The sequence below is a fragment of the Phaethon lepturus genome, unplaced genomic scaffold (genome assembly GCF_000687285.1).
Source record: "Phaethon lepturus isolate BGI_N335 unplaced genomic scaffold, ASM68728v1 scaffold48221, whole genome shotgun sequence".
In the NCBI taxonomy this organism is placed as follows: Eukaryota; Metazoa; Chordata; class Aves; order Phaethontiformes; family Phaethontidae; genus Phaethon; species Phaethon lepturus.
Window position 1 is genome coordinate 20292 of NW_010520752.1, and position 23483 is coordinate 43774.

General features: G+C 38.2%; 1 protein-coding gene across 1 annotated transcript in view; it reads left to right on the top strand.

Moving 5' to 3' along the window:
* Positions 1 to 7067: 7067 nt before the first annotated feature.
* Positions 7068 to 23483, top strand: part of KIAA0355 (KIAA0355 ortholog) — a 29274-nt gene continuing 12858 nt past the window's right edge. The window contains exons 1-6 of the mRNA XM_010297480.1: positions 7068 to 7742; positions 15883 to 16089; positions 18513 to 18653; positions 18758 to 18853; positions 19003 to 19164; positions 20117 to 20275. Of these exons, the coding sequence (XP_010295782.1) occupies positions 7248 to 7742; positions 15883 to 16089; positions 18513 to 18653; positions 18758 to 18853; positions 19003 to 19164; positions 20117 to 20275 (1260 nt within the window). The 5' untranslated portion in view covers positions 7068 to 7247. The remainder of the gene's footprint in view (positions 7743 to 15882; positions 16090 to 18512; positions 18654 to 18757; positions 18854 to 19002; positions 19165 to 20116; positions 20276 to 23483) is intronic.

Below are 23483 nucleotides of genomic sequence, written 5' to 3' on the forward strand. Positions count from 1 at the left end.
ACAACTTGGATGACAAAAAAAACACCAAACAAACCACCCCCCAGAAAACATCCAGGAGGTGCCTGGGTCTTCTAGCGGCTGCAGCCTATCCTGTTAGAAAGGCTATCGGCCTTGAAAAGCGAGGTTTTCCTTTCTGGCTTTGTAGCCTAAGTACGGACGCCTGTGCTGACGTGTGTTGCCTGTCCCCAGGCTGAGCTACCAGGATGTGTGTCCTCTCCCTGCTGACACTCGTGGGCTGCTGGGGTTTTTGTTGTGTGTCTGCATCCTGACAGCTGCGTGGAGCGAGTCCTGAGAAACTGTAAGCCTCGTTTGCTGTGATAGTGAAGATGATGATACTTGTCAACCCCTATAAAAGGATTTCCATGCTCTAAGTATTTATGATGTGTTGGTGTGAAATTACAGGTGCAAAATAACTTAGTTGATGTCAGAGATTAATGAATATTTTCTGCCAGTCGGCATTACTTGGAGTTGGCTGTTCTTGTTGACTGAAAAGTTTACTTGTCAAAACATAGTTTCAGCTCTTGTATTATTTGTAAAAGTTTTGTGTCCAAAACAGTGTTTAAAAATGAAAACAAATTTTGAAAGTCCCCACACTTAATTCTATGCATTTTCTTTTTATGAATGGATTGAATGTATTATACACTTGTTGAGAAACTCCTTTATATTCTCAATTGTCATTCTTATGGCAATTTTAATACTAATAGATACGATGTATTAATTGGCAGTGGTGGAGATGTTCTAGTGGAAGTCAGAATTTAATTTCTCTGGTTATGAGATTTGTTACTGAAATTCAAATATTCTTTATATTTAATCTCTGGTATGCAGATTCTATTTTGTAGTGTTTTTGAATGGATCTGGTTTGTAAGTGCTAAGTATACTTTATAACTATAGATTTAGTTTGGGATAGTGTAAAATGAATCAACTCACAGTTAAAATCTAAAATCCTATATTGATCTCTGTCTTGACACCTCCCACCCCCCCGAATTGGGATTACGTGATTGTTTTTATTGACCTGTTTATTTACGAGGCTCCTGTAAAGTTTATTTAGAGGAAATAGTTTCCACCATCTGTCTTAGTTAACTCGTATTCTTACCTACAACTAGCAGCCTGTCTAAAAGGAGAAGCAAGAAATAACCTCTCATACCGCACACAGCCTGCGGTTCTTCCCTCCAGATGAAGGTTTGGTGTGGATCACTCGTGCCTTGAGTACACTGGTACAGTCTACTTACAAGGCCCTTACCTGGGACTAACTTTCCATTTCTCCTGTTAAACTACCGTGTCTGTGCTTTTGTGTAGACTGCTGGTCTGAAAGCTTTTTATAGCTGGGCCTGTCAGTGCTTCCTTCTTCAGAATCCTTTGCTGTTGTCTCTTCTGTCCTTTCTATCGTCTCCATGCCATCGCCCTCACCAGTGTGGCGCTCAAGGTGATCAAAGCAGTAGAGCCTGTCTTGTGATACACTGCACGCTCGGCTTTGGGTCTGAGCCGGATATCGTTCCCAGCCTGGGATCCCTGCTTTACACCACTGTGTTTCCTTGGCCAGGATGTTTGTAGTTGTGTTGGCAGGTGCTGATAAGCAAATTGATGTTGCTTCGGCCTCGACTAATAGTTTTTTTAGTTCTGAGCCAGCTAGTGGTGGGGACGGAAGACTGGTCTTCAGGAAGTAGCGTATGCACTTCCCCGACTGTTCTACTCCCAGTTTGCTATTCAGATGTTGAAGACCATTTGGGATGATTTTTTTTTTTTTTAAGGTATCCACATTTGGACTTTGGGTGGCCTGGCCAGATAGTAGATCTGATGTACACATTAGTGACAGCAGAACCTGAAGGTGGAATGACACTTTTCATAGTGGAGTAACTTCTGAATTTGTACAAGATTTGTGTAACTAAATGTGAGAGGGAATTAGTGTGTTCTCAACAGGCGGCCCTTGGCTCTAGCAGCTTGCTGACCTTTTGGCCTTGCAGTAGGCTTTGTTTGTTCAGGCTTTTCCTTGGTAAGCAATCTGGCTGTTCTGGGTTGTTCCTTTTGGAGTTATTCTTTTTGGGACGTTAATTGAACTTGGTTGCTTTCATGTTTTAGTGTTTTATGTTAACGGTGCTTGCGTTGCTAAGTTCATCCTGAGATTTGGAACCTGTATCTCATAAAATTGAAACCAACATAAAATATCTGGAAGTGTTACTTTCAAAAAATTTAGTTCAGGTATTTTGGATCATCTTACTCATATGTTATTTTGCATGTTCACTGAAAGTACAACAGAATTCATAAAGAACACCTTTGCAAGCGGTTTTCAGAATTGAGATTAGAACCCTGTTTAAAACACTTTTTTTTTTAATCAAAAATTTTTTAACCAGTATGGCCTGCAAAGCATTCATATAGATGGCAAATGAAGTTGGCTGAAAGGAAGTTGATCGTTTGGGTGATTGTGGAACTAAACTAGTGATAGACTTGTACATTTTACTCACTACTTCCTCTGCTGAAGATGCTGTTGACTCAGGGGAAAAAGATACCTCCTCTTCTAGCAGGGTGATCCCAGATGGAACAGATGGGAGATTAGACCCCTTGTTGCTGGTCCAAAACAGAAACTGGGAGGTGCCAAATTCCATTTTCTGAAAGTCTTCTGTGTTAATTTGTGTCTCTTGCAATCAGTGAAGTTGAAGAAAATACTTTTTCTGGGAAGTATCTAAGCAAAATAAAATAAAATTGTTACATTTACAAAAAGAATAGTGAACTTGATTTGCATATGCACTTATTTTCATGCAATTTGTTTCCTCTATGCAAATATGGCCATTTTTAGAGCAACTCATGCAGATGTCTGTTTGATTCTCTGTGGAAGTTCAAATAGTTCAAACTAGTAGCAGTTCCTTAACTATGGCATTAACTCCTTAAAGCAAGAACATAAACAATGTGGTGAGCTTTTCAGTAGCGTTTTACAGCTTTCAACAGGATAGTGTTCAGTGTGGAGCTTGTTTTTTAGACTGTATATTCTATTTATGATGTTTAATAGTATATGAACAACATGTTTTGGCCTCGATTACATAAAGGGAGGAATAATTTTTTTAATTCGTGGTATGCTAACTTTTTTGATAGTGTCTACACGTGATTTCTGTGAATATTTGTTTTCTGCAGAATGAAGTACAAGCTTAAGGTTTATATTTTGAACTGAGAACATGCTTTGGTATCACTAGAATGAAACACTTTGATTTTTACACGTGCCCCCCTCCCCCCCCCCGTATGGCAAGAGGTAGATTGGCATAAAGTTCATATAGTTACAATATGGAGCACCCACTTTCAGCCAGTGCACGAGCAGTGGGGGAACCATAGCATTGGGGAAGGGAGAGGAGAGCGTGGGAACATTTTTCTGCTTTACTTTATCAGGAAAAGATGCAAAAGGAAGAATGTTTATTTTGTACATAGCATGTTGGAGATCTCATTATAGAAAGTGTAAGGCATGTAGCATTATTCATATGCCTAGTGTTGAGAATTGTAGTTTTCCTCCCTCTAAATAAGTATCTCTTTAGATGCTGAAGGTATAAGCTGTGCCCTTTAAGCTTTTTGTTGATTTTATTACAAGGGAATATTGAAGCTGAAGAATTGAATAAGTACCTGTGGGTTTGACTATGAAATTGTCTGGAAGTAAAACACAATGATTTATCATGTTTATAGCTGTAGAAAATATGAAAACACCACTTTTTTTTCTATTCATTGCACTTATATTCTTTTAGGATATAGCAGTTTTATATATTGGCTAAATATCAGACTGTTTCAAATAATCAGTTCATCTTTAATATGCTTGTCTAATTCAGTGCTGTTTAGCTTGAAAACCCCTTCTTAGCTTTTTCTACTTTTGATACTAGTTAACATTTAGATGTTTCATGATAATTTCTTAAGTTCCTCTGCAATGTGAAATTCATGTCTACTTAGGGAAAATAATCACCAATTTGCTTATACAATGCATATAAATTAAGCAGCTCTTTTGTTCCACCTACATTTATGTGCAATCAAGAAAACCAATTTAATCATGCTTTCAAATGTAAGGCACCGTAGGTTGTAAAGCAAGGAGAAAAATATTTTCAGCTATGCATATGATATCAAGACCTCCTAGAAAATTCAGTTTTTAATGTGTGTGTTGAATTTTGATGCATTCAGTGTGAATATTGAGAGAAGTATAAAGTAATTAGGAAAGTAAGTAAATCAGTTTAGAGTACTCTAGTACGGGATGCTGAAATGTGTGTGGGAATTTCTGCTATTATCTGTTTATCATGTTTTAGAAAGTGGGAATATAAAGGGGTAATGGTTTTAAACTAAAAGAGGGCAGATTTCGACTAGCTAGAAATTCCGACTAGGAAGAAATTTGTTACAATGAGAGTGGTGAAACGCTGGCACAGGTTGCCCAGAGAGGTGGTAGATGCCCATCCCTGGAGACATTCCACGTCAGGTTAGGCGGGGCTCTGAGCAACCTGATCTAGTTGAAGATGTCCCTGCTCACTGCAGGGGGGGGTTGGACTGGATGACCTTTAAAGGTCCCTTCTGACCCCAAACTATTCTGTGATTCTATAAAAGGGTATTTGCTCTAGATCTCGGAAGCAGAACCATCTGCAGCAATGACTTCCTGAAAAACTTGTGTGTCTGTTGTTTTAGTGGGTGTGAGACTATCCGGCTTTATATGTTGTTTTGTCCTGCTTTGTCTTGCCTACTTCTTTATCTGTGGGATTTTGTATCATATATATGTGTCAAAACACATTATGGGAATGAATTGACACCTTGTTTCTTCAGACAGGTGGAAATAAATTTTGACTGAAAATAGAAATCTTTATTTGCCAACCATTTTGGCAATATTAATACAGGTTTCATATCTCAAATATAAGAAGCTAAAGGGGCATTTTTTTGTTGAATTAAAGGGCTCCTTCCTGTTATATCTGGATTATTCTCTAAGTGCTCCAGGAAAAAAACCCACACCTATTATGAATTACTGTTTGATGTTAGCCTTGTACATCACAATCGCTGCAGTAAGGAAAAGAATGTCCTTATTTGATCAAATCAAGTTACATGTGTGCGTAGGAGAGGGAGAGAGTGGCCTGAAGTGTGACTAATAGCTAGGACCAGATAAACGGATTGAACAAATTGTATTTTTTCTACGTTATACTTTCCTTCTGATAATGTCATGACACTGTTAATCAGTGTCTTTTGCAGTCTCAAGAAATAGAACGTTTCTCTCTCAAAGTGAGGAAGACTGTAAGAAGTTAGCTGTTTAAGACAATAGTATGGGGTTTCCCACCCTAACGTAGCTGGTGGGATAAGAGGTAATTGGGTCAATGCAGTTCTGACTCTGGCACAGAAGAAAGGAAGATGATTGAGGTGGGATTAATTAACAAGCTATAAATTCATAGTCCATTAAAAAAGTTGTATCACACACACATGTAAATACATGTATGTGTATATAAAGATATGTAAATGATCTCCTAGGATAACTGTATGGGTATAGGACTCCAACCTCTAAACATGATCATGAGATGCCAAGCCCCTGTCCAGTTAAGAGCTGTGTTTGGCTAAGGGTAAGGCTTAAAAATCTTCATGCCCCTTTTCCAGAAGCTCCAGGTCCTTCAGCCGGGTCTTGAACATCTCCTGCTGCAAACTGACCCTTCTTACTGCTCAGGCTCTGTTCACCTTCCTACAAATGCCTTCAGGAAAGCACTCTTGCTCTCCAGCTGCACCGGAGTTTGCTGGTAGGAGCAGGGCAGTACTAGAAACTCTATTTCCTCTGTGCTTTCATGTCTGGTGAGATTGCTATTTAGGCCAATTTGTTATGCAATTTTGCCTCATATAATACTTTGCATATGATAGATGCTGTCCATCATTCTGAAATGGGATGTGTATTGTATTTTTCAGCTAATCTCAGTTAGGATATAGACAGATTTGTCTGCTGTTGTACTGAAAAAAGTTAAGGACCTGTATCTGTTGATTTAGTAAATTATTAGAATGAATGGGAGTCTCAGATTTCTGTAGTAATTATGGTGTGTGAAAAAGGTTTCATTGACTTAAGAATTAAGTTATTTAAAAAGGATGAGGTTAAAAAACATTATTAACTCCCCCTGAGCTCTGCATTAATAGCCTTCCACTGTTCTTAACTGTATAAGGGTTGTACTGGGGATTAACTGTAGTCTTGTTTGACAGTCTAGGATGGGAGAATTAATAAGAAAATATTCAGCAGTGTTGAGTTTAGTAACAGGATGATACAAAATTTTAACTGCCTTCTAAGCTGTTAGTGCAACTTTCCCTTCCTTTTAATTTTGCCTATTGTTGACAACATATGCTAAGAGAAGTATACCAGAACAGTGCAGGAGTTAAAATTTTAAACCTGCTCATTGTTCCATAACATTTTAAACTTTTTTTTTTCTCCTTCACAGGAAATGACCTAGAGGCCTTACAAATACATATGTGCATTTTTGTTCTGAGTCTACAATTGAGGGCAAATGCAGTCTGGAAGCACCACTTCTTAATGTTACAACGGAAACAACTACCTCAACAAACAAGGAAAGGGGAAGAAGGCTTGCAATAATAAACACTCTAATTTTTAATAGCTTCTACTTGCAAAGTCTTCTGTAAACAGAGTCCAGATTATTTTTTTTTTCCCTCCAGTATTAAGAAGAGACACTACAAATAAACTAATTTGGCAGACTGGATCTGTCAAGACATTTGAAGATATTTGATCTGCTAACATAAGGATTTGCTTTTGCAAGGAAGGAGCCTCTGCACTGCTTTTACAATCGCTGTTGATCGGTGGTTTGCTCCACTTTTCCTGGTATTACTAACGGGAAAATTGTATTAAGGTATTGCTTCTAAAACTATTATTTGCGTTGACAAAAATAACTTTTGTAGACTTAAAAGCAAGTGACGATAATATGCTCATGAAGAAATCATAGTTGATAACTTCTCTGCTCCAGCATTGCTTTTCTGTGTGCAGAGTGGAAGACCAAACAAGAGACAGAGCATTATTAAGATACTTTGGTTTGCTTTTTGAGTACAGTTTATAACTGCAGCAGGGCTGCACTGAACACTGAAAATACGAAGTCAGCAAATCTGCTGCCTTTCTCACTGCTGATACAAATTATACAGACGCTTGCCTTTTTGAAATGCCTTTTGTGAAACCTATGGCCACAGTCCTCCACTGTTACTATACATAACTATATATTTGAGGAAGGAATTTGACAAGTGATTGTTAATTCAAGAAATCTTTGGACAAGCACTCACTTATGTATTGCTGTAGTGCACAAGAAAGCAAAATGGACTATAAGCGGCGCTTTTTGCTTGGCGGGTCCAAGCAAAAAGTGCAGCAACACCAGCAGTATCAAATGCCTGAGCTAGGCAGGACCCTGAGCGCACCGCTGGCATCTACAACCCCAACATCCCCTTTGGTCTCCTCAGCTGCTGCGGGCAGCTGCAACCACCCTGTGTCCCACACTACTCCAATCGCAGACATCCAGCAGGGAATCTCCAAATATCTGGATGCACTCAACGTGTTTTGCCGTACGAGCACTTTCCTTACAGACCTTTTCAGCAGTGTATTTAGGAACTCGCACTATTCTAAGGCAGCTATGCAACTGAAAGACGTGCAGGAACATGTCATGGAAGCAGCGAGTCGACTCACAGCAGCAATAAAACCAGAAATAGCAAAAATGCTGATGGAACTCAGTGCAGGAGCTGCAAACTTTAAAGATCAAAAAGAGTTCAGCCTGCAAGACATCGAGGTAAGTTACCTTGCGGATACTGTTTTGCATGTGAATTTGTATCATTCCGTCTTAATTGAACTTCTCTTCAAAATCACTTCTGTGCCAAAGTTCTTTCTGAAGTTGTATTTGTGGGCAATGCTGGTAAAAAGAGCAACTCTTCTGTTATGTTTTCTTGGAAGTATTAAGTCATTTGCAGTGCCTGACTTCCAACTATGTTGAATTAGGTGTTTAGTGGATATTTCTGTATAAGAACTTGTACTCTATTTAAAGATTTCATGAAGCAAGAAAGATGAGTTATAATTAAATTGTACTACCTATATAATTCTAAGTGGTAATTTTTATGATTTAAACTTATAACCAGCAATCCAACAACCTCTTTCTCTGGGGAAATTATGCTTAGTTTAAAAAAAAAAAAAGGGGGGGGGCAAACCAAAAAAACCCCAAAACCCTGCCTCTTCAAACCAACTAAATAAAAGTTTTAAAGAGCTTTCTGTTTATATTAGCTAATGTTTCTAACAATATTAAGTCATCATATTCTAAATTAACCTATAGTTTACTTAATATTATCCATTCTGAGGGTAAACCTGAACACTTTGGGAGTGGCGTATTGTCATTAGTGTTTGTGTAAAACTGCATGCTAGTTGACTAATGATTGAACTTTGTGTAAAATAATGTTTTATCACTCTTCAAAACAATTTTTGTCTCTTTGAGCTCATGTGCTTAAAAGGAAAATACAGTGCTAGCACGAGAGATTTGTGCTGTAAAAGTTTGTCATGACTTTGCTATAATTTCCATATACCGGCAGCGAGTACCCAACAGTCGGAATTCAGAGGTGTTGAAGTTGAGAGGATCCCCAACTCTCGTCATGCATGGCTGGGTATTTCTCCTGTAGTAAATGTCACAATTATGTAACGGGCAGTGCTAAGTGATAGTCACGTGTGAATCCCTGGTGATTCCAGTAGTTCTTCATGTTTTGACATATTTCTTTACAGCAGTCTTTGCAAAGTTATTCTTACAGAATTCCATCCTGAGTGGAAAACTTATTTTTGAGTTCTCTTATTTCTGATTTCGATTTCAGGTAACTTTGTAGGGATGAATGGTATATATACATGCTTATCAAGCATTATCTGCTTGCTATAACTGCACAACTTACAGATGAAGTAGTGCTATTTCTAGTACATGCTTGTAGTGAGAAATACGACTGGCAGTTTTCAGTGTTGTGTACTTAGTATAGAAAGAAGTAAGATTGGCTATATATTTGTTATAAATGTCCTCTGTAGACTGATATTTTTGAAAACAGTCTAATAATGTCACTATGTTTAGCTAAGGCTGTAGGAAAAAAAATATATTTTTTTAAAAGTTAAAAATCTGTGTGAATTTATTGTAATTGAAGACCTTGATAACACCTGTGCTGAAAGACTTAATTAAAAAAAGCAAAAACATACGCAGCACTACCAGTCTTCTCAGGGCTTTTTGTGGACTTTGAAAATCTGTCTTGCGAAGTGTTGGCAACTATCTGTATACTGCTTTTATAACCTAGTCAAGCAATTCTAGGTGCGAATTGATGCCCTGCCCCACACGCTGTGTGGGGAGAGCGCTTCTTCAGCAGTGAGCGGAGCTCGCAAGCAAAAGCAAAGTGTCGTTTGCATAAGTTGGCTGCCAGCTTAAAGCAAAGGTGGAGAAACTTGCTTTGGTCCCTGCTTTACCTGTATAGACCTAACCCTTGTTCCTGAGCTCTGTGTGCACCTGCAGCGCGCTCTTCACCAGGCAGCTCCATGGTAGGAAGAAACGTAAAGAGAATGCAGGCAAAACAGCTGGATGGCTTGGCTTGCTTCCTAGGCATCTCTTGTGGAGACCGACCACTTGTCATTGTACTTTTCTTATGCCTTTTATTAATTAAAACTGCATCTTGCACATAGCTTTAAACAAGTAAATCCTGCATATTGATGGGAACTTTTGCATAATGAGACAAGTATTGCATTCTGCTTTTGCTTAAGACCCAGCAAAGGTGAAGGACTTGGCACTGACTCACATGGTTATTTCAGAAGTCAGGCAGGCAGCATGATTTAGATAACTTCAGTACAGGGGCAAGCTACTTGGATGATTGTGCCTCGGAAGCAGTTACCAGTTGCTCACTGTCAAAATGGAGCTGGGCAGAGGTCAGTGTAGAGAATATATTTAAGTTATATTAAGGTGACTCAGAAGTTCGTGATGTAAGTATGCTGGAAGACCTGCTGAATTAAAGATAATCTTGAATTGAACAAATGAGTTTTCCAGTTGGGATGGAATTCAGAGGTGAAAATGGAATGTTACAATGTTTAAATAGAAATCTTTAGCCTCACAAGAGGAGCCCACTGGGCAGCAGTTCTGAAGAACAGTTCTAGGGCTTATGGTAGTTGTATGTTGAGTAGGAGTCAGTGTTGTGCAGTTGCAAATAATAAATCAGTGTTGTTGCTATTCTGCAAAGAGGCAGTTGTCATGTATTTAACAGAACTATAACCTTCAAGAACTGTGAAATAAGCATTCAACTCTCTTCACTTTGGTTATTATGGCCTTAAACACCATTAAGCACCAGTGCACGTGCGCACCACTGCTGTTGCGCTTAGAGAAATAGTGAGCAACTGGAGAGACACCAGAGGAGAGTAGCAAGAGTAATCAGACATCCAGGAAGTAGGACTTCAGAGGACAAATTGAAAAGACTGACTCTACAGAAGAGAAGACTTAAGAAGGAAAATCAGAATTATTCAGGTATGTAAGAAACTGCTAGAAGACATGGCAGTGTTCTCCTCTTCATGCCCATGCAAGGTGGAGCAAGAGGTAATGAATTGAAATTTCAGAAGGAGAGATTCCTATTAATTGTTGTGGAAATACTTTGTCATGTTAGTGAAGCGCTGACGTGGATTGCTACAAAGGGTAGGGAGCCTCCATCGTAAAGAACTTACAGAACAGGTTAAACCTGCATCTAGCAAAACTGACCCAGGTGAAATTGTTCTTGCTTGGGACAGTAGGATGACCTTTTGAGAGCCTTTCCTACTCTGCTTTTCTGTGATTAGAAGACTGAGCTATTTATGCTGAAATTAAAAAAAAAAGGAAAAAACAAACCACGCATCTATAGAAAAGTAACATTTCATAAAACTACCAGCAGGAGTAAAAAACTCATAATGGAAGCAGAAAAATACCGAGGTAGGAGGACAGTACCCCAAATTCATGAGAAGGACGTGAGAATGAGGTGTTTTCTATGCATGAGCACAGCTAAGGAAAACATACTTTTCCTAAGCCTTCCTCAACAAAGGCTGTATGTTTTGAGGAAGAATGAGAAATATAAGTGGAGCGGGTTTGGCTTTAGGAATTCAGGAGTGCGCTATAGCTTTTCTCAGGTGCCACACATCCTCATCTAGTGGGCTCTAGCCCCCAGGAAAGGCAACATCCAGAAAACTTCAAGTTCTAATGAACATACACTGACTTGGATTTGGACTAAGAAAGGTTGTACAACCTGGACTGTAGCAGCAAGTGGGTGAGGTTTTTAATTTATTTATTGTTTTTTGGCAGAACAGAGCTTGCTAGTTCAGAGCTGTCCTCAAGATGTGTAAGAAGGTGACTTCTCTTGATCAAAGTATCGGTGACAGATGGAGTTTCCCAAAGTTTCTTAATTTCAGAAATGCAAATGCTGATTTTTATTTTCTGCCTTTCCTTTTCCCTGTTCAAAAAACTTCGAGTTCTCAGGTGTTTTGTGCCTGTATGGGTGAGGAATAGCTTGGAAACTGTGGGGAATGAGATTGTGTTTTATGTTAAGTTTTCCAGATCTGTTCTTAAAGTTTTGTAAGCTGGAAGAATGCAGTAAAACTGTATTTCTGTTAATAAAAGCAGTAAAGGAAATCCTAGGGGGTGGGAATTTAAACTGGGAAAAAATTTGTATATTTCCTCATCTTTTCTGAAGCTTTACAGCAGCCTCAGTACTGCAAAATACAGAGAATGAATCTTGTTTTAGTTAACATGGTGCTTGTGTGTTGTTTTGAAAGTGTTAGTAATGACAGAGATGTACATGTTGCCTTCCTGAACAAAAAGGAAACATGAATAGGCACGGGATATTTACTTGGGTGCTCTGTTTTGTATTAAATGGGAGATTGTTTTTGGCTTTTATGTGTATAAAATAACTGAAAAATTTTGAACGAGAAGCTTGTGGGACAAAAATGTCTGAGTAAATATAAAATGTAGGCTTTCCTTAGCAAACACTGTGAAGCCCAATTTATTTTATTTTTTTTAATTACTACCTTTGCTGTGATTTGCAGGGATTGTCTTCAGACTTTTCTGAGTTGAGGAATTGTGTTAGTAGCAAAAAGCTGCTGCAATTCAGTAGAAAATGCTATGGCTTGCTGGAATGACATTGTACTCTTGTCTTGGTCTATAATCTCAGGGTCTGCTCTCAGACATGTTAGCATCATCTTTAGAAATATTTCATATTTAATTTTAATTGATGCATTTGATTTTTAACATGCTTAACTCTTAAATGCTTTTTTGATAAATTATGCATTTTAGTAGCGTCAATACCATGTTCTCTCTATTGGGCTTTGAGGTTGAGTGTTAGCAGAAATGAGTCTGTTGGGTTGCCTGTGTCTCCTAATACAGTAGATGTAAAGGTGCAACTTCTGCTGGAATCTAGTTTATGTTGTAGGCAACTCTTTTTCAAAGAGCAGGATTGTGTCTTTCCATTGAGGTGTCTTGGTCATGAGATCACTCTTCCGAACTGCAGGGCATTGCTATGAAGTAAAAATGAATAATACTCTGCCCACTTTCAGTAATATGTGGGAAAGGAGGTTATCTCATAATCTGGTACACCAGTTTGAGTCATACCTCATTGTTAACTTCATTTTATTGCTATTTTAATCTCGTCTCTTCAGTAGGTAGACAGGTTGTGCACCAGGCTTATCCTTACCGAAGCTGTTAAGAACTCTGCTAAGGCAAATAAGGGTAATGGAAAACCACTGAATAAGCCTATTGCAGTGTGTTGGTTTTTTGAGGGTTTTGTTTGCCTAGGGAAACAGCCAAAAAAAAAAAAAAAATTTACTACATAAAATGGTACTTGGAACTGTAGGTCAGTGTTTGTATCAAGTTTGGAAGACTGACATTAGTTATTTGCTAACTTAATTAGTGGCAGTGTTCTGTTTTAAAGAATCTGTTGTATAAGATTTGCTTGCCAGGGCATTTGCATGCGATCACTGTTTAGCAATGACATCTGGCAATTTTATGTGTGTACTTTGTCCAGCAAAATATTCCAAAGTTGACTGACTGTGTGCCCCCAATAGGAGGATAATATGGGACAGTCACCTAACACTGCATCTCCACCTGATGCTCCTGTTTGTATGTAACCAGTTTGATAAACTTATCACCTGTTTCAGAGACATGGAAGTCTGAAGTGAGACCTCCCCAAAAAGTCCCATTGCTTCCAGCTGCCTAAACAGGAAGACAGATTCCTTTAGGTAAGGTTATTCAGCTGCTGAGATAGATAGCTGTCCTACCTGGTAAAGGGTTAGGAAGGTCAAGGTGCTGGAGCTGTATTTCTTGGGGACAAAAGATTTGTGAGCTGAAGACCTCATTATATAAACTATTTCATCATATAAATGCAATATAAATGATTCTAAGAAATGGATTAAGAAAACACCACCACTACCAAGAAAAATTTAACTAGGTGGTACCTGTGATGATTCCAGTTCATCTTTGATTACTGCATAGTTTTTAGTTTGTTCTTATGATCTAAAGCAGGAGAGTCAAACACTTCTGCATGGGGAAAGCAGGGAAAAATAAACTCGAAAAAAGAGATGGTGGTGTGTCTAACTGGGGGGGGGGGGGGGGGGCGGAAAAACCAACCAAAACCAAAAACACATCCCTATGCTAATATTGTTCTGCAGATTTCACAACAGAGATTTAGTATATGGCTTTACACACTTCGGTAACTGATGGCCAACCCTGGCTGTACTTGTTAAACTGGTGGCAGTTGTACTTCTTTCCCACAGTTAAAACAGAGTTTCAGCTCTGTGGAAGAACCACCTCAAAAAGTGAACTTTTAAAGCAAAGTGAGTTTGGCATTTGCAGTAAGTGTTTAACAGTGCAAAAATCCTCCAGCACTTGGATTTTATTTAAGCAGTTAAAACCATCCTTACCCATTTCTGAGGAAGACTGAAATAATTTATTTTTCAAACAAAACAAAAGTTCAGTAAAGCAGATGTTACTATTTATCTTTACTGTTTAACATTGTAAATTATACTAGGAATGTTGTGTGCTGCCACTTAAACTAAATCATTTGTTTATTTTGAGCATTATTCCCAGGCAAGGAGAAACTTCAACTTCTGTACCTTAAATATTCTTTGAAACTTAATCGGGTTGAAATTCCTAATGAGTCCTAGTTTTGTCTTCCCCTGAGAACTGCATTCTTTGTACACAGAAATATTCAGACTGCCAGTTGTCTTTTCCTGCAGTTTTCTTATAAATCTTTCTAATCTTGTAGCCAGGAAAGCTGGAGTTTTATTCACTTTATCATTTGCTGACTGCCTTTTTAATAAGGCGAACTCCACTTTCAGAGGTCAGTCAAAGTACCAAAAATGTTTAATTTTATGCTTTGTACAAAGAAGGGAAGTGATTGAACCAGAATGGAATGTCAAAAGGAGTCCGGATGCAATGGAAAAAAAGCATTGCCACCACTGGTTCTTCTGAAGTAGATAGTTAATGCATATAGCTGTTCGTGTGATTACAGAGTCTTGCCAGTAAGATCATTGTGTCTGAATGTTTTTATTCCAGAAGAATGTAGCTGAAAATAAGCCAGATGATTTATTTGCTCCAAGGCACGATGGCTTTGTACATTATCTGTGTATTTTATGAATTATTCCTAAAATGGAATACAAGTTGAATTTTTTTTTAATAAATCAAAGTCAAAGATACATTTTTGACCACTTTGTGTGACAAACTCCCTAAAAGAAACAACACACTTTGAATAGCTTTTAAATACTTTCTACAGTAATTTGGAAAATACTTGCTTCTCTGCTGCCTTCCAGTTATGCTTTCTTGTAAGCTTTCCTCTGCTTAGGGGAGTGCGGCCCTGAAGGTAGATGGAGCACTCCTGTTTCTGCTGCTTCGCTCCCCAGGTTGTCCTTCTGGATGGTTGCAGTCCTGTCTGTCCTTCCACACGTGGAGGCTGCGCCTAAATACTCAGTTTGTGTGACCTGTTTTGTTTTGCTTACAGTAACTGAGGCCTATGTCTGCCTTCGGTCATAATTCTCGTTAGCATTGGCATGAGAGAGGGAGATAAATGGGGGATGGAAACGTGCAGGGGACAGAGGTCCAGGATGCGGAGCCCAGCTCTGGCTGACAGAGGTGGGCACACCTTCCCCAGCAGGATGCTGGCGCAGCCCTCAGCCCGGCGAGTACGGGGAGGGACTGGCAGCCCTTCGCTTCTCTGCCTTTCCTCGGGCTTTCCGAGTGAGTATTACGTGACCCATTTTTGTGAAATATTCGGAAGAAAAGATTTGTGCCAGCGTTAGCAGTTCCTGTCAGACAATGCAAGTGACAGGGCTGCAAATTTGTGCATGCATTCTGCAGTCACTGTTATATTCAGAAAATGGCACTGTGTTGCCACTGTATTATGTGGCAAAATGTTTATCATGCTTATTACTGGTTATTTTCCTGCTTGGAAGATAAACTGGTGGATTAAACTTTTCTGATTTTTATGATAATGTTTTTAAATTATTCTTTTTTTGTTTGTTTGTTTTGGGTTTTTAGCATAAATTCAGCTAGGTCCATGTGCAAATGGGTTTTGCTGTTGACTTGGTCCTTGTGGTAATATGCTATTTCTGTTTTTGTATTGTTTCATGTGCTTCATATTGCCAAGTAACTTAACAAGCTTTTCATTCTTCAAATAACCATGACTTGAATGCAGAAGTAAAAATGACATGATCTCCCTTAATTCATAGAAATCAATGCTCTCTCACTGTTTACTTTAAGTAAATGGTTAAATATCATGTGTTACTTATGATCTGAAGTGTTATTTTAATAAAAAAAGATCTGAGGTTAACTTAGCTCCTTACCCCAAACATTGAACAAAAAGGAAGAAGGAAGCTTCTGTGAAATATTCTGTTTGCTTGAAACTAGTTTGTTTCTTCTCCCGCAGGTACTTGGGCGATGTTTCTTGACGGTGATGCAGGTCCACTTTCAGTTCCTGTCACAAGCTTTGCAGAAGGTCCAGCCAGTGGCACACTCTTGCTTTGCTGAAGCTGTAGCTCAGGAGAGAAAAAATGTTAGTGGGGCTGGAGCCTCAAATTTAAGCCCCACGAATGAGCTAGAAGATGCAATAAGATCATGGAGAGGAGCAGCAGAGGTATGGAGATCTTGCTGTAGTGGCATTATATTTAGTGAAATGACAGTTATAGTTAGTGAAACCTAAATTCAGGCTGGATGCCCTGATAAAAGAAGAAAAGCTCTGGTTTTAAAGACATACTACGTTTGAAGGGGAGAGCATGGTGCAGTTAGAGATGCTAAAACTTGTTTTACCTATATATGGTGATTATACTGTCTTTGTCCTGTGTAAAGTTTTCTTTGTGATATGATTGTACATAAGGAGTGCACAAACAGTGGAAACAGCTTTTTGTTATTAGTAGTGAATTACCAATGTTCAAATGTGGTTTGGCAGAGGAAATAAAAAAAAAAACAACCCAACATACAAGTCAGCAAAACCAGCAAAATCTTGATGAAGAATAATGTAGATAATGTCTATTTCTCTTAAATGTTGAGCATGAATTCTATTTTATACTTAAAAATCTTTACGGTAACTTCTAAAACTTTTGTCTTCATGCTGTTAAGCTTGACGTTGCTTGATCCATCAATTGTTGGAATGCTGATTGTATTACTTAAATGTACTGCGCTCTGGACTTGTATTTTCACAAACACTTGCCATCTGTGGAATCCTTACTTTTCCTGCTGTAAAAAGTAATTTACAGAGAAAAATGGTTTTATGACCTTTTCTGCTTTCCTTTGCACTATTGAAGTCTGCAGACTGATATCAAAATGGATTCAGACACTGAGTGCATGGTTTCCTTAAATTCAAGTAACTTGGAGCATGTGCTTTTGAAGTCTAATTTGGCAGCCCACACAGTCATGTTAATCATCTTGACTGGAAATCTTGTTAAGGTTTCCATTTATCAACTAACATCTGCAAGGTATATGAAAGCAAACAAGTTTCCTTTAAAACTATGAATGCAGAGAAATTATTTGTAATTTTTACTGCAGCATAAATTTATTTCGCTGGATAAAATAGGGATTTGGGAGTGTTCTAGGTATATTACAGATAATTGTAACAGGTCTAATCCTGCTATATCTTTACTCTTTTGCATAAAAATAGTTAATTGTTTAATATACTTAATTCCTTAAAACTATGTTACAATTTCTAGAAATGCCCTGTAATTGCTATCAAGCTTGTTTAAAATGTGGTTAAAATTAAACTTCTGTTTGCAGAATGTGGGACCCTAACTTTCTTTTTTACCACATTAACAGTCCACTCTGGCTATTTCTGTTAATAAAACCTGTATTTCAAAATAGAATTTAGTACAGGTATTACACTAATCAAATCCTTTATTAACATGGAGAGGAGAAGAGAAAAAGACAGATTGCCCCTTGTTCCAGAATAACAATAGAAGAAACTTCTCAATTTTTATGATTGACTACAATAATTAATCTGAAATACTTGCGTGGGGTTTTAGGATAGTATAAGAAAAATCTGTGCTCTGTAAATAAATAAAATCTCTCTCTTGTATATTAGCCTATCTACAACTATAAGTCATTTTGATAGAAGGGAGATTTGAAATACTGAAATTTTTCCAAATTTTTGCTTTCTGGAGTGGAAGGCAATCCATTATTTCCATATAAAATCAGCCTCTTTGGCAGGAGAATACACTACTGTTTCAGAATAAAGTTTACAATGATACTTTTTCAGTAGCTCCAAACTATTTTTGCTTTTTAAGATCTTTCACTTGGAAAATGCTGTAATCTTGTACATGTTGATGAGGTGAGCGATGTGTCTGCCCATTGCCTTGTAGTACCAAAAATCCCCAGTTCCTTTAGAGCAAGACTCCTTCCTAGACTGAAAAATAAGCTGTATCTGAGCCCTTAAATGCAGTTGACAGTACGTTCCTATTTGTTTTACCCTGCTCAGTAGTGTAATATTTTACAGTTAAAACTAGATATTTGGCTTTTCCTATTTCTTATTTTTCAAAATCATATTACATAAAGCTATTCTCTTGCTGTGTGAAGTTGGTCTTGTGTGGCTCTTCTCAAATTGCACCACAGTAATTACCCTTAATTTTGTAAAACATATCTTCTGTACACAGGAGTGATTGTACACATGATCAAATGTATCCTCTGTTTCTGTGGCAAGTAATACCCTTTATGTTGAAGTTCTAAGTCCCTCCTCTGGTAACCACAGTCATCATGTGGCCTGTGTAACCGGATCCTTAGTCCTGAGAGGGAGCTGAAATAGTAACAGCAAACAATGTTGAATTAAGTTGCTAGCCAACTCCTATATGCTGTACAAATTACGTGAGATTTGTACTTTCAAAGTAGCAGTGGAGGTTTAATAAGTTATAATAAATAATCTCCTTCAGATCTGTTCCACCAGGTGCTGCTTCTCATCTCCTTTATAATGTTTTAAACTCTGTGGGGTTTTTTTGCTCTTTTTTAAGATTTAATTAAGCTTGACCTGATTTAATGTTGAACCTCTTTACCCTGGATTTTTATTTTACATTACAGGCCACATCTCGACTGCGAGAAAGAGGCTGTGATGGATGTTTAGCAGGAATTGAAGTTCAGCAACTTTTCTGCTCACAGAGTGTGGCAATCCCTGAACATCAGCTCAAAGAGCTAAACATGAAAATTGACAGTGCTTTGCAGGTGAGGTTTTAAAGTCTGCTGCTTTCATGCTTACTTGCTACATACTTACTGCATGCTTACTTGCTGATACGCCCATTCTATCTCAACTTTTTGTTTAATGTCAGGCTTACAAACTGGCTTTGGAGAGCTTAGGCCATTGTGAATATGCAATGAAGGCTGGCTTCCACTTGAACCCAAAAGCTATTGAAGCAAGTCTTCAGGTAGGATCTGCTAAACCTGCTGTCTCTTTCATCCCTCCGCACCTTGATAATAACTATTTAAAAAAAAAAAATTGGACTCATATTAGGATTTTTTAGGATTTTTTTAATGTCTTCATTTCTTCTAATTGATCTGTTCTTTTATATTTCAGGGCTGTTGCAGTGAAGCTGAAGCCCAGCAAACAGGAAGGAGACAGACTCCACCTCAGCCAATTCAGTGTGAACTGCCCACCGTACCTGTTCAGATAGGATCGCATTTTCTGAAAGGAATATCCTTTAATGAGTCTGCAGCAGAAAACCTGAAGCTGAAAACGGTAATAACCCTGAATCTAACCACAGGAGCGAAGAGGGGGGGATGTGAGAAGAGTAGAACTCCTTAAAATTCAGAGAATAACTGCAGCAGATGTTCGGTGCCAAACTTTTATTTAAAAGTGCGTATTTTTAGCCTGACTTCCTGTGGAAACAAGATGTTGATAACAACATTGTAGGTCCACGCCTGCTTCTGATCACATTTTAACCACCTGGGTAAATTTAGTCCAGTCTGAGAGAGGCATAGAAATGTAGGGGGTAATGAAGCTTCTGTGAACTTTTTGAAAATAGGTGGGTTAGGTATCAAGAAGTGCAGAGGAAAGTGAGCCCTTACAGATGCCCCAACCAGGTGATGCACTTCAGAGCTTTTATCATCTTAGGTGCCAAAATAAGTCTGGCCCAGCCTAGTGCTAAGGGAGGTACTTGAAAAAGTACTCTGTAACAAAGCTCCTTTTAATGTCTTCTTACAGATTTCCATAAATTTAAAAAAAAAAAAATTGTGGAGAAGTTAATTGTGTTTTCAGTATGAAGGAATGGAAAAGTTGTCCATTCAGAAATAATTTGGGCGATTTTAATCAGCGTTTTCACTTTTTTTTTTAAGATAAGCCCAGTTCCTTCATCCTGAAAGAGTTGAAACAATCCACAGTTCAAAATGCTGCTTTTCTGTTGTCTTTGCAGTGCTTTTTGTAGTTTTGAGTAAACTGTTTTGCAAGAATATAAGCAAAATACTGTTTGATTTTGGAGGAGTATTGTGTTCCAAATAGCAGAGATGGTCTTCCATATTTCTGTTCTGCAGTTGAGCTCTTCTAGTAATACAAGACTGTTCAGAGGTAACAGACATTATAGTTGTTTGAAAAATGTGTAGAACAATGATAAATACATATGGAGGTATTGGTGTGAACATTTCTGAATCATGTGTTTAGTATGACAAAGTTTTTATGACTGTGTTTTTTTCAGCACACAATGCTGCAGTTGATTAAGGAAGCTGGATGCCATAATGGACTTACACCACGGGATGACTCTCCTGTTACTGAAGTACTAAATCAGGTTTGCCCTTCCACTTGGCGAGGAGCCTGCAAAACTGCTGTACAATTGTTATTTGGCCAAGCTGGACTGGTACGTGACTATGAATAGGTTTAGCAAAAAAAGGGCTCTTTAAAGATCCTGAAGAGAAAGTAGATATTTTAAAGAGTTTGGAAATTAATTTCCAGTGTCTGTCTTTGTGTTTCTCCATTTTTAATGCTGAAGCTAACTTGATTTATGAGCAAAATTTATCCTCGTAGAATGCAAGTTCATAGATGGTATCTGTAGTTGATAGGAACAGGAGAATGTACTGTGTACTTCATAGTCTCCATTATTAGAGGGACCACAAGAAATGAAACTTCTAATTCATAGTGAAGTAGAATGATTTTCAAATCTGTAGATGACCATGTTAAAAAGAAAGACCCCTTCCCTCCCTTCTCTCAGATTAGCTTTAAAATCTGCCATTTTTTAATTTCCTCTCTGCTTTCAATGGAAGCTGGGTTTCCTGTCCAACATAAACCAGGAAGTCCTCTGCACCAAGTAATGCTACCTGACATCTCCAACAGAGGACAGAGCGATTAAATACATTGCTGTAGACGTATGCATTCTTTAGAAACCAACCCCATGGATTTTACAGTATCTAAACAGTTGCTAAAAATAGATGCTTGGAATATACTCTGATAAGACAATGCATTTGTGCTCCCATAACTGATTACTGTAATATCTTCATTTAATGAAGTGTTCATTCATGACACATAAGTTTTTTTGGACTGCTGTGAGTTTTCATTTGACTGGACAAATAAAATGAGGGCAAGAACGCAATAGGATAGGAAAGAAATGCAAGCATAAAGGTACATGTTACCCTATTATAGTTTCTGTCAAGGTTTCTTTGAATCACCTTTACCTACAAGAGGCTAAATGCTTCTTGTTGATTCAGCATTAGGACTTTGTAACTAAGTGTAATTCCTGATGAAAGGATCCATATTGCTACATACTTTGTAAATACCGCATTTTTCAAACACCTGATTTAAGTGACTTCCTCCTTCTGTCCTAGTTCATTAAACCATATGTTTTTTGGTACCATTAATAGAATCTTTGGGTTGAAAGGGACCTTTAAAGGTAATTTAGTCCAACCCCCTTGCAGTGAGCAGGGAGATGATCAGCTAGAGCAGGTTTCTCAGAGCCCCATCCAACTTGACCTGGGATGTTTCCAGGGGTGGGGCATCTACCACCTCTCTGGGCAACCTGGGCCAGCGTTTCACTACTCATTGGGAAAAATTTCTTCTTATATGTAGTCTAAATATGCCCTCTTTTAGTTTAAAACCATTACCCCTTGTCCTATTGCTACAGGCCCTGCTAAAAAGTCTGTCCCCCTCTTTTTTACAAGCTCCCTTTAAGTACTGGAAGGCTGCAGTAAGGTCTCCCCAGAGCCTTTTGCAGGCTGAACAAACCCAACTCTCAGCCTTGTGCTCGTGGGAGACGTGTTCCATCCCTCTGATCATTTGGTGAATGGTGATCATAATGGTGAATGAAAAATTGTAAATAATAAATTCGTAAGATATTTTTTCTGTAGTAGGTTCAAATCATACCGGAATTCAAGTGACTTTTCACGTAAAGAAGGCCTACAATGAAAGGAACAGATCATCAGTATCATAACAGCAGTGCACCTGCTGTGAGTCCTTACCTAAGTGTGATACAGGGATTTAAGGGTAGGAGATGGTATTGCATTAACCACTTTGTGTATGGAAGTTTTACAGGGAGGCATAAGAAAGCAGGGGGAGAAAGCAAATGTGGAATAGTAGGATTGATCAAATTTCTACTTAGGTGTTTTCAAGGAAAATATGTATTAAATATTAATAAATACAAAAAAAACTAGAAAAAAGGATATGGTTAAGTGGGATGTGTTCAAGGTAGGATGTTGGGAGTCAGCAGCAAGGTATGGGAAATGAGGCCAAGAAAGAAACCATTTCTCAGCGCTATGGGAGTGTGCTGTAACTCAGGAGGAGTTCTTGGCTCCCGAGTGTCTAGATGAGGAATGCCTTGGAGGACGCTGTACCTCCCACAGTTTCCTTTCCGTGGGGTCTCAGTGCTGTGCACACCGAAGTTCTACCCTGATGAGATTTGGGGAGTGGCCCGAGGCACATTTGGACTCAGGAGTCTGGAAGTCTCCTGGTGTCCCCCAGTCTAGACAAAACTAGTTAGACCTGCTGGTAATTAAAGCAATGATATTCTTCACGTTTATGATAACATTTGGAGAGTTGTCAACATAAAACTTACTTATACATTCTCCCAAATAACAGTGCTGATACAAGGAATATTCTTTGTGTTGAATCATGAATGTGTCCGAAGATTTTTGCATGAACCTCAGGTTCTAAAAGTAGCAGGTTTCTATCTTCAAAGACACACTAATGAGCTCTACACATGACAAAATACTTGCGGGCCTTCTCTCCGTCGTTCGTTCTCACTTTGATTTGTTACAATTTGGAAGGGTGTGAGGGTTGAGGTTTTTCCTTCATAAAGTATATGCCATCATTTTTTTACAAGATTCAATTATGTTTGTATGTAGCCTTATGCAATGACAAGAAATTGTAGTTTGCTTCTTTTAAAGCATTCTTTGGGTGGAGATGAGAGAGGAAACACCTGTAAAACAAGAACAATAGATGTCTGATGCACAGGAAGCTATCCTCTAAGCACCCACCAGGCGGGGAGGGAGAATGTGTTTATTTTAAGTTTATTTTGTGTAGAACTTGGATAAATGAATCATAGGACAATATTACGTAGTCTTTGGTTTACTGCTTTTAGAAACTAACCTGTCTGCATTAGTTCAGAATTGTGTGTAAATTTGTCATTTAAATGCCAAATTTACAAAAGAACATTCCTTAACAGTCTCGGTATCTTTAGCCTGTCTTGCTATGTGCCTTTTAAGAAGAAACTCATTAGGAGTGGAAAGCACAATGAGATGTGACTAAGTTTGCTTGGTTATTTCAGGCTTCAGCTTTTAAACATAAGAAGTAATTTTAAAATGTGCAGTTTTTCAGTTTCTACTTTAGCATATATATTAAGAAATTTATTTTCAGATTTGGGCAGCTGAAGAAATCTCCATGTTTGAATAAAAGTGTATTAAAATAGTTGAATTCAGAGGATGAGTGGAAATAAAACTTTGAATTGGCCTCATGCAAATTCATGAAGAGAAGGTTTAACTGCATCTTTAGCCATCCTTTTTTGTGCTGCTAGATCTTTCTATAGCAAAAAACAACATGCATTGCAGAAGCAGTAAATCTTCTAGTAATGTTTAAATCCC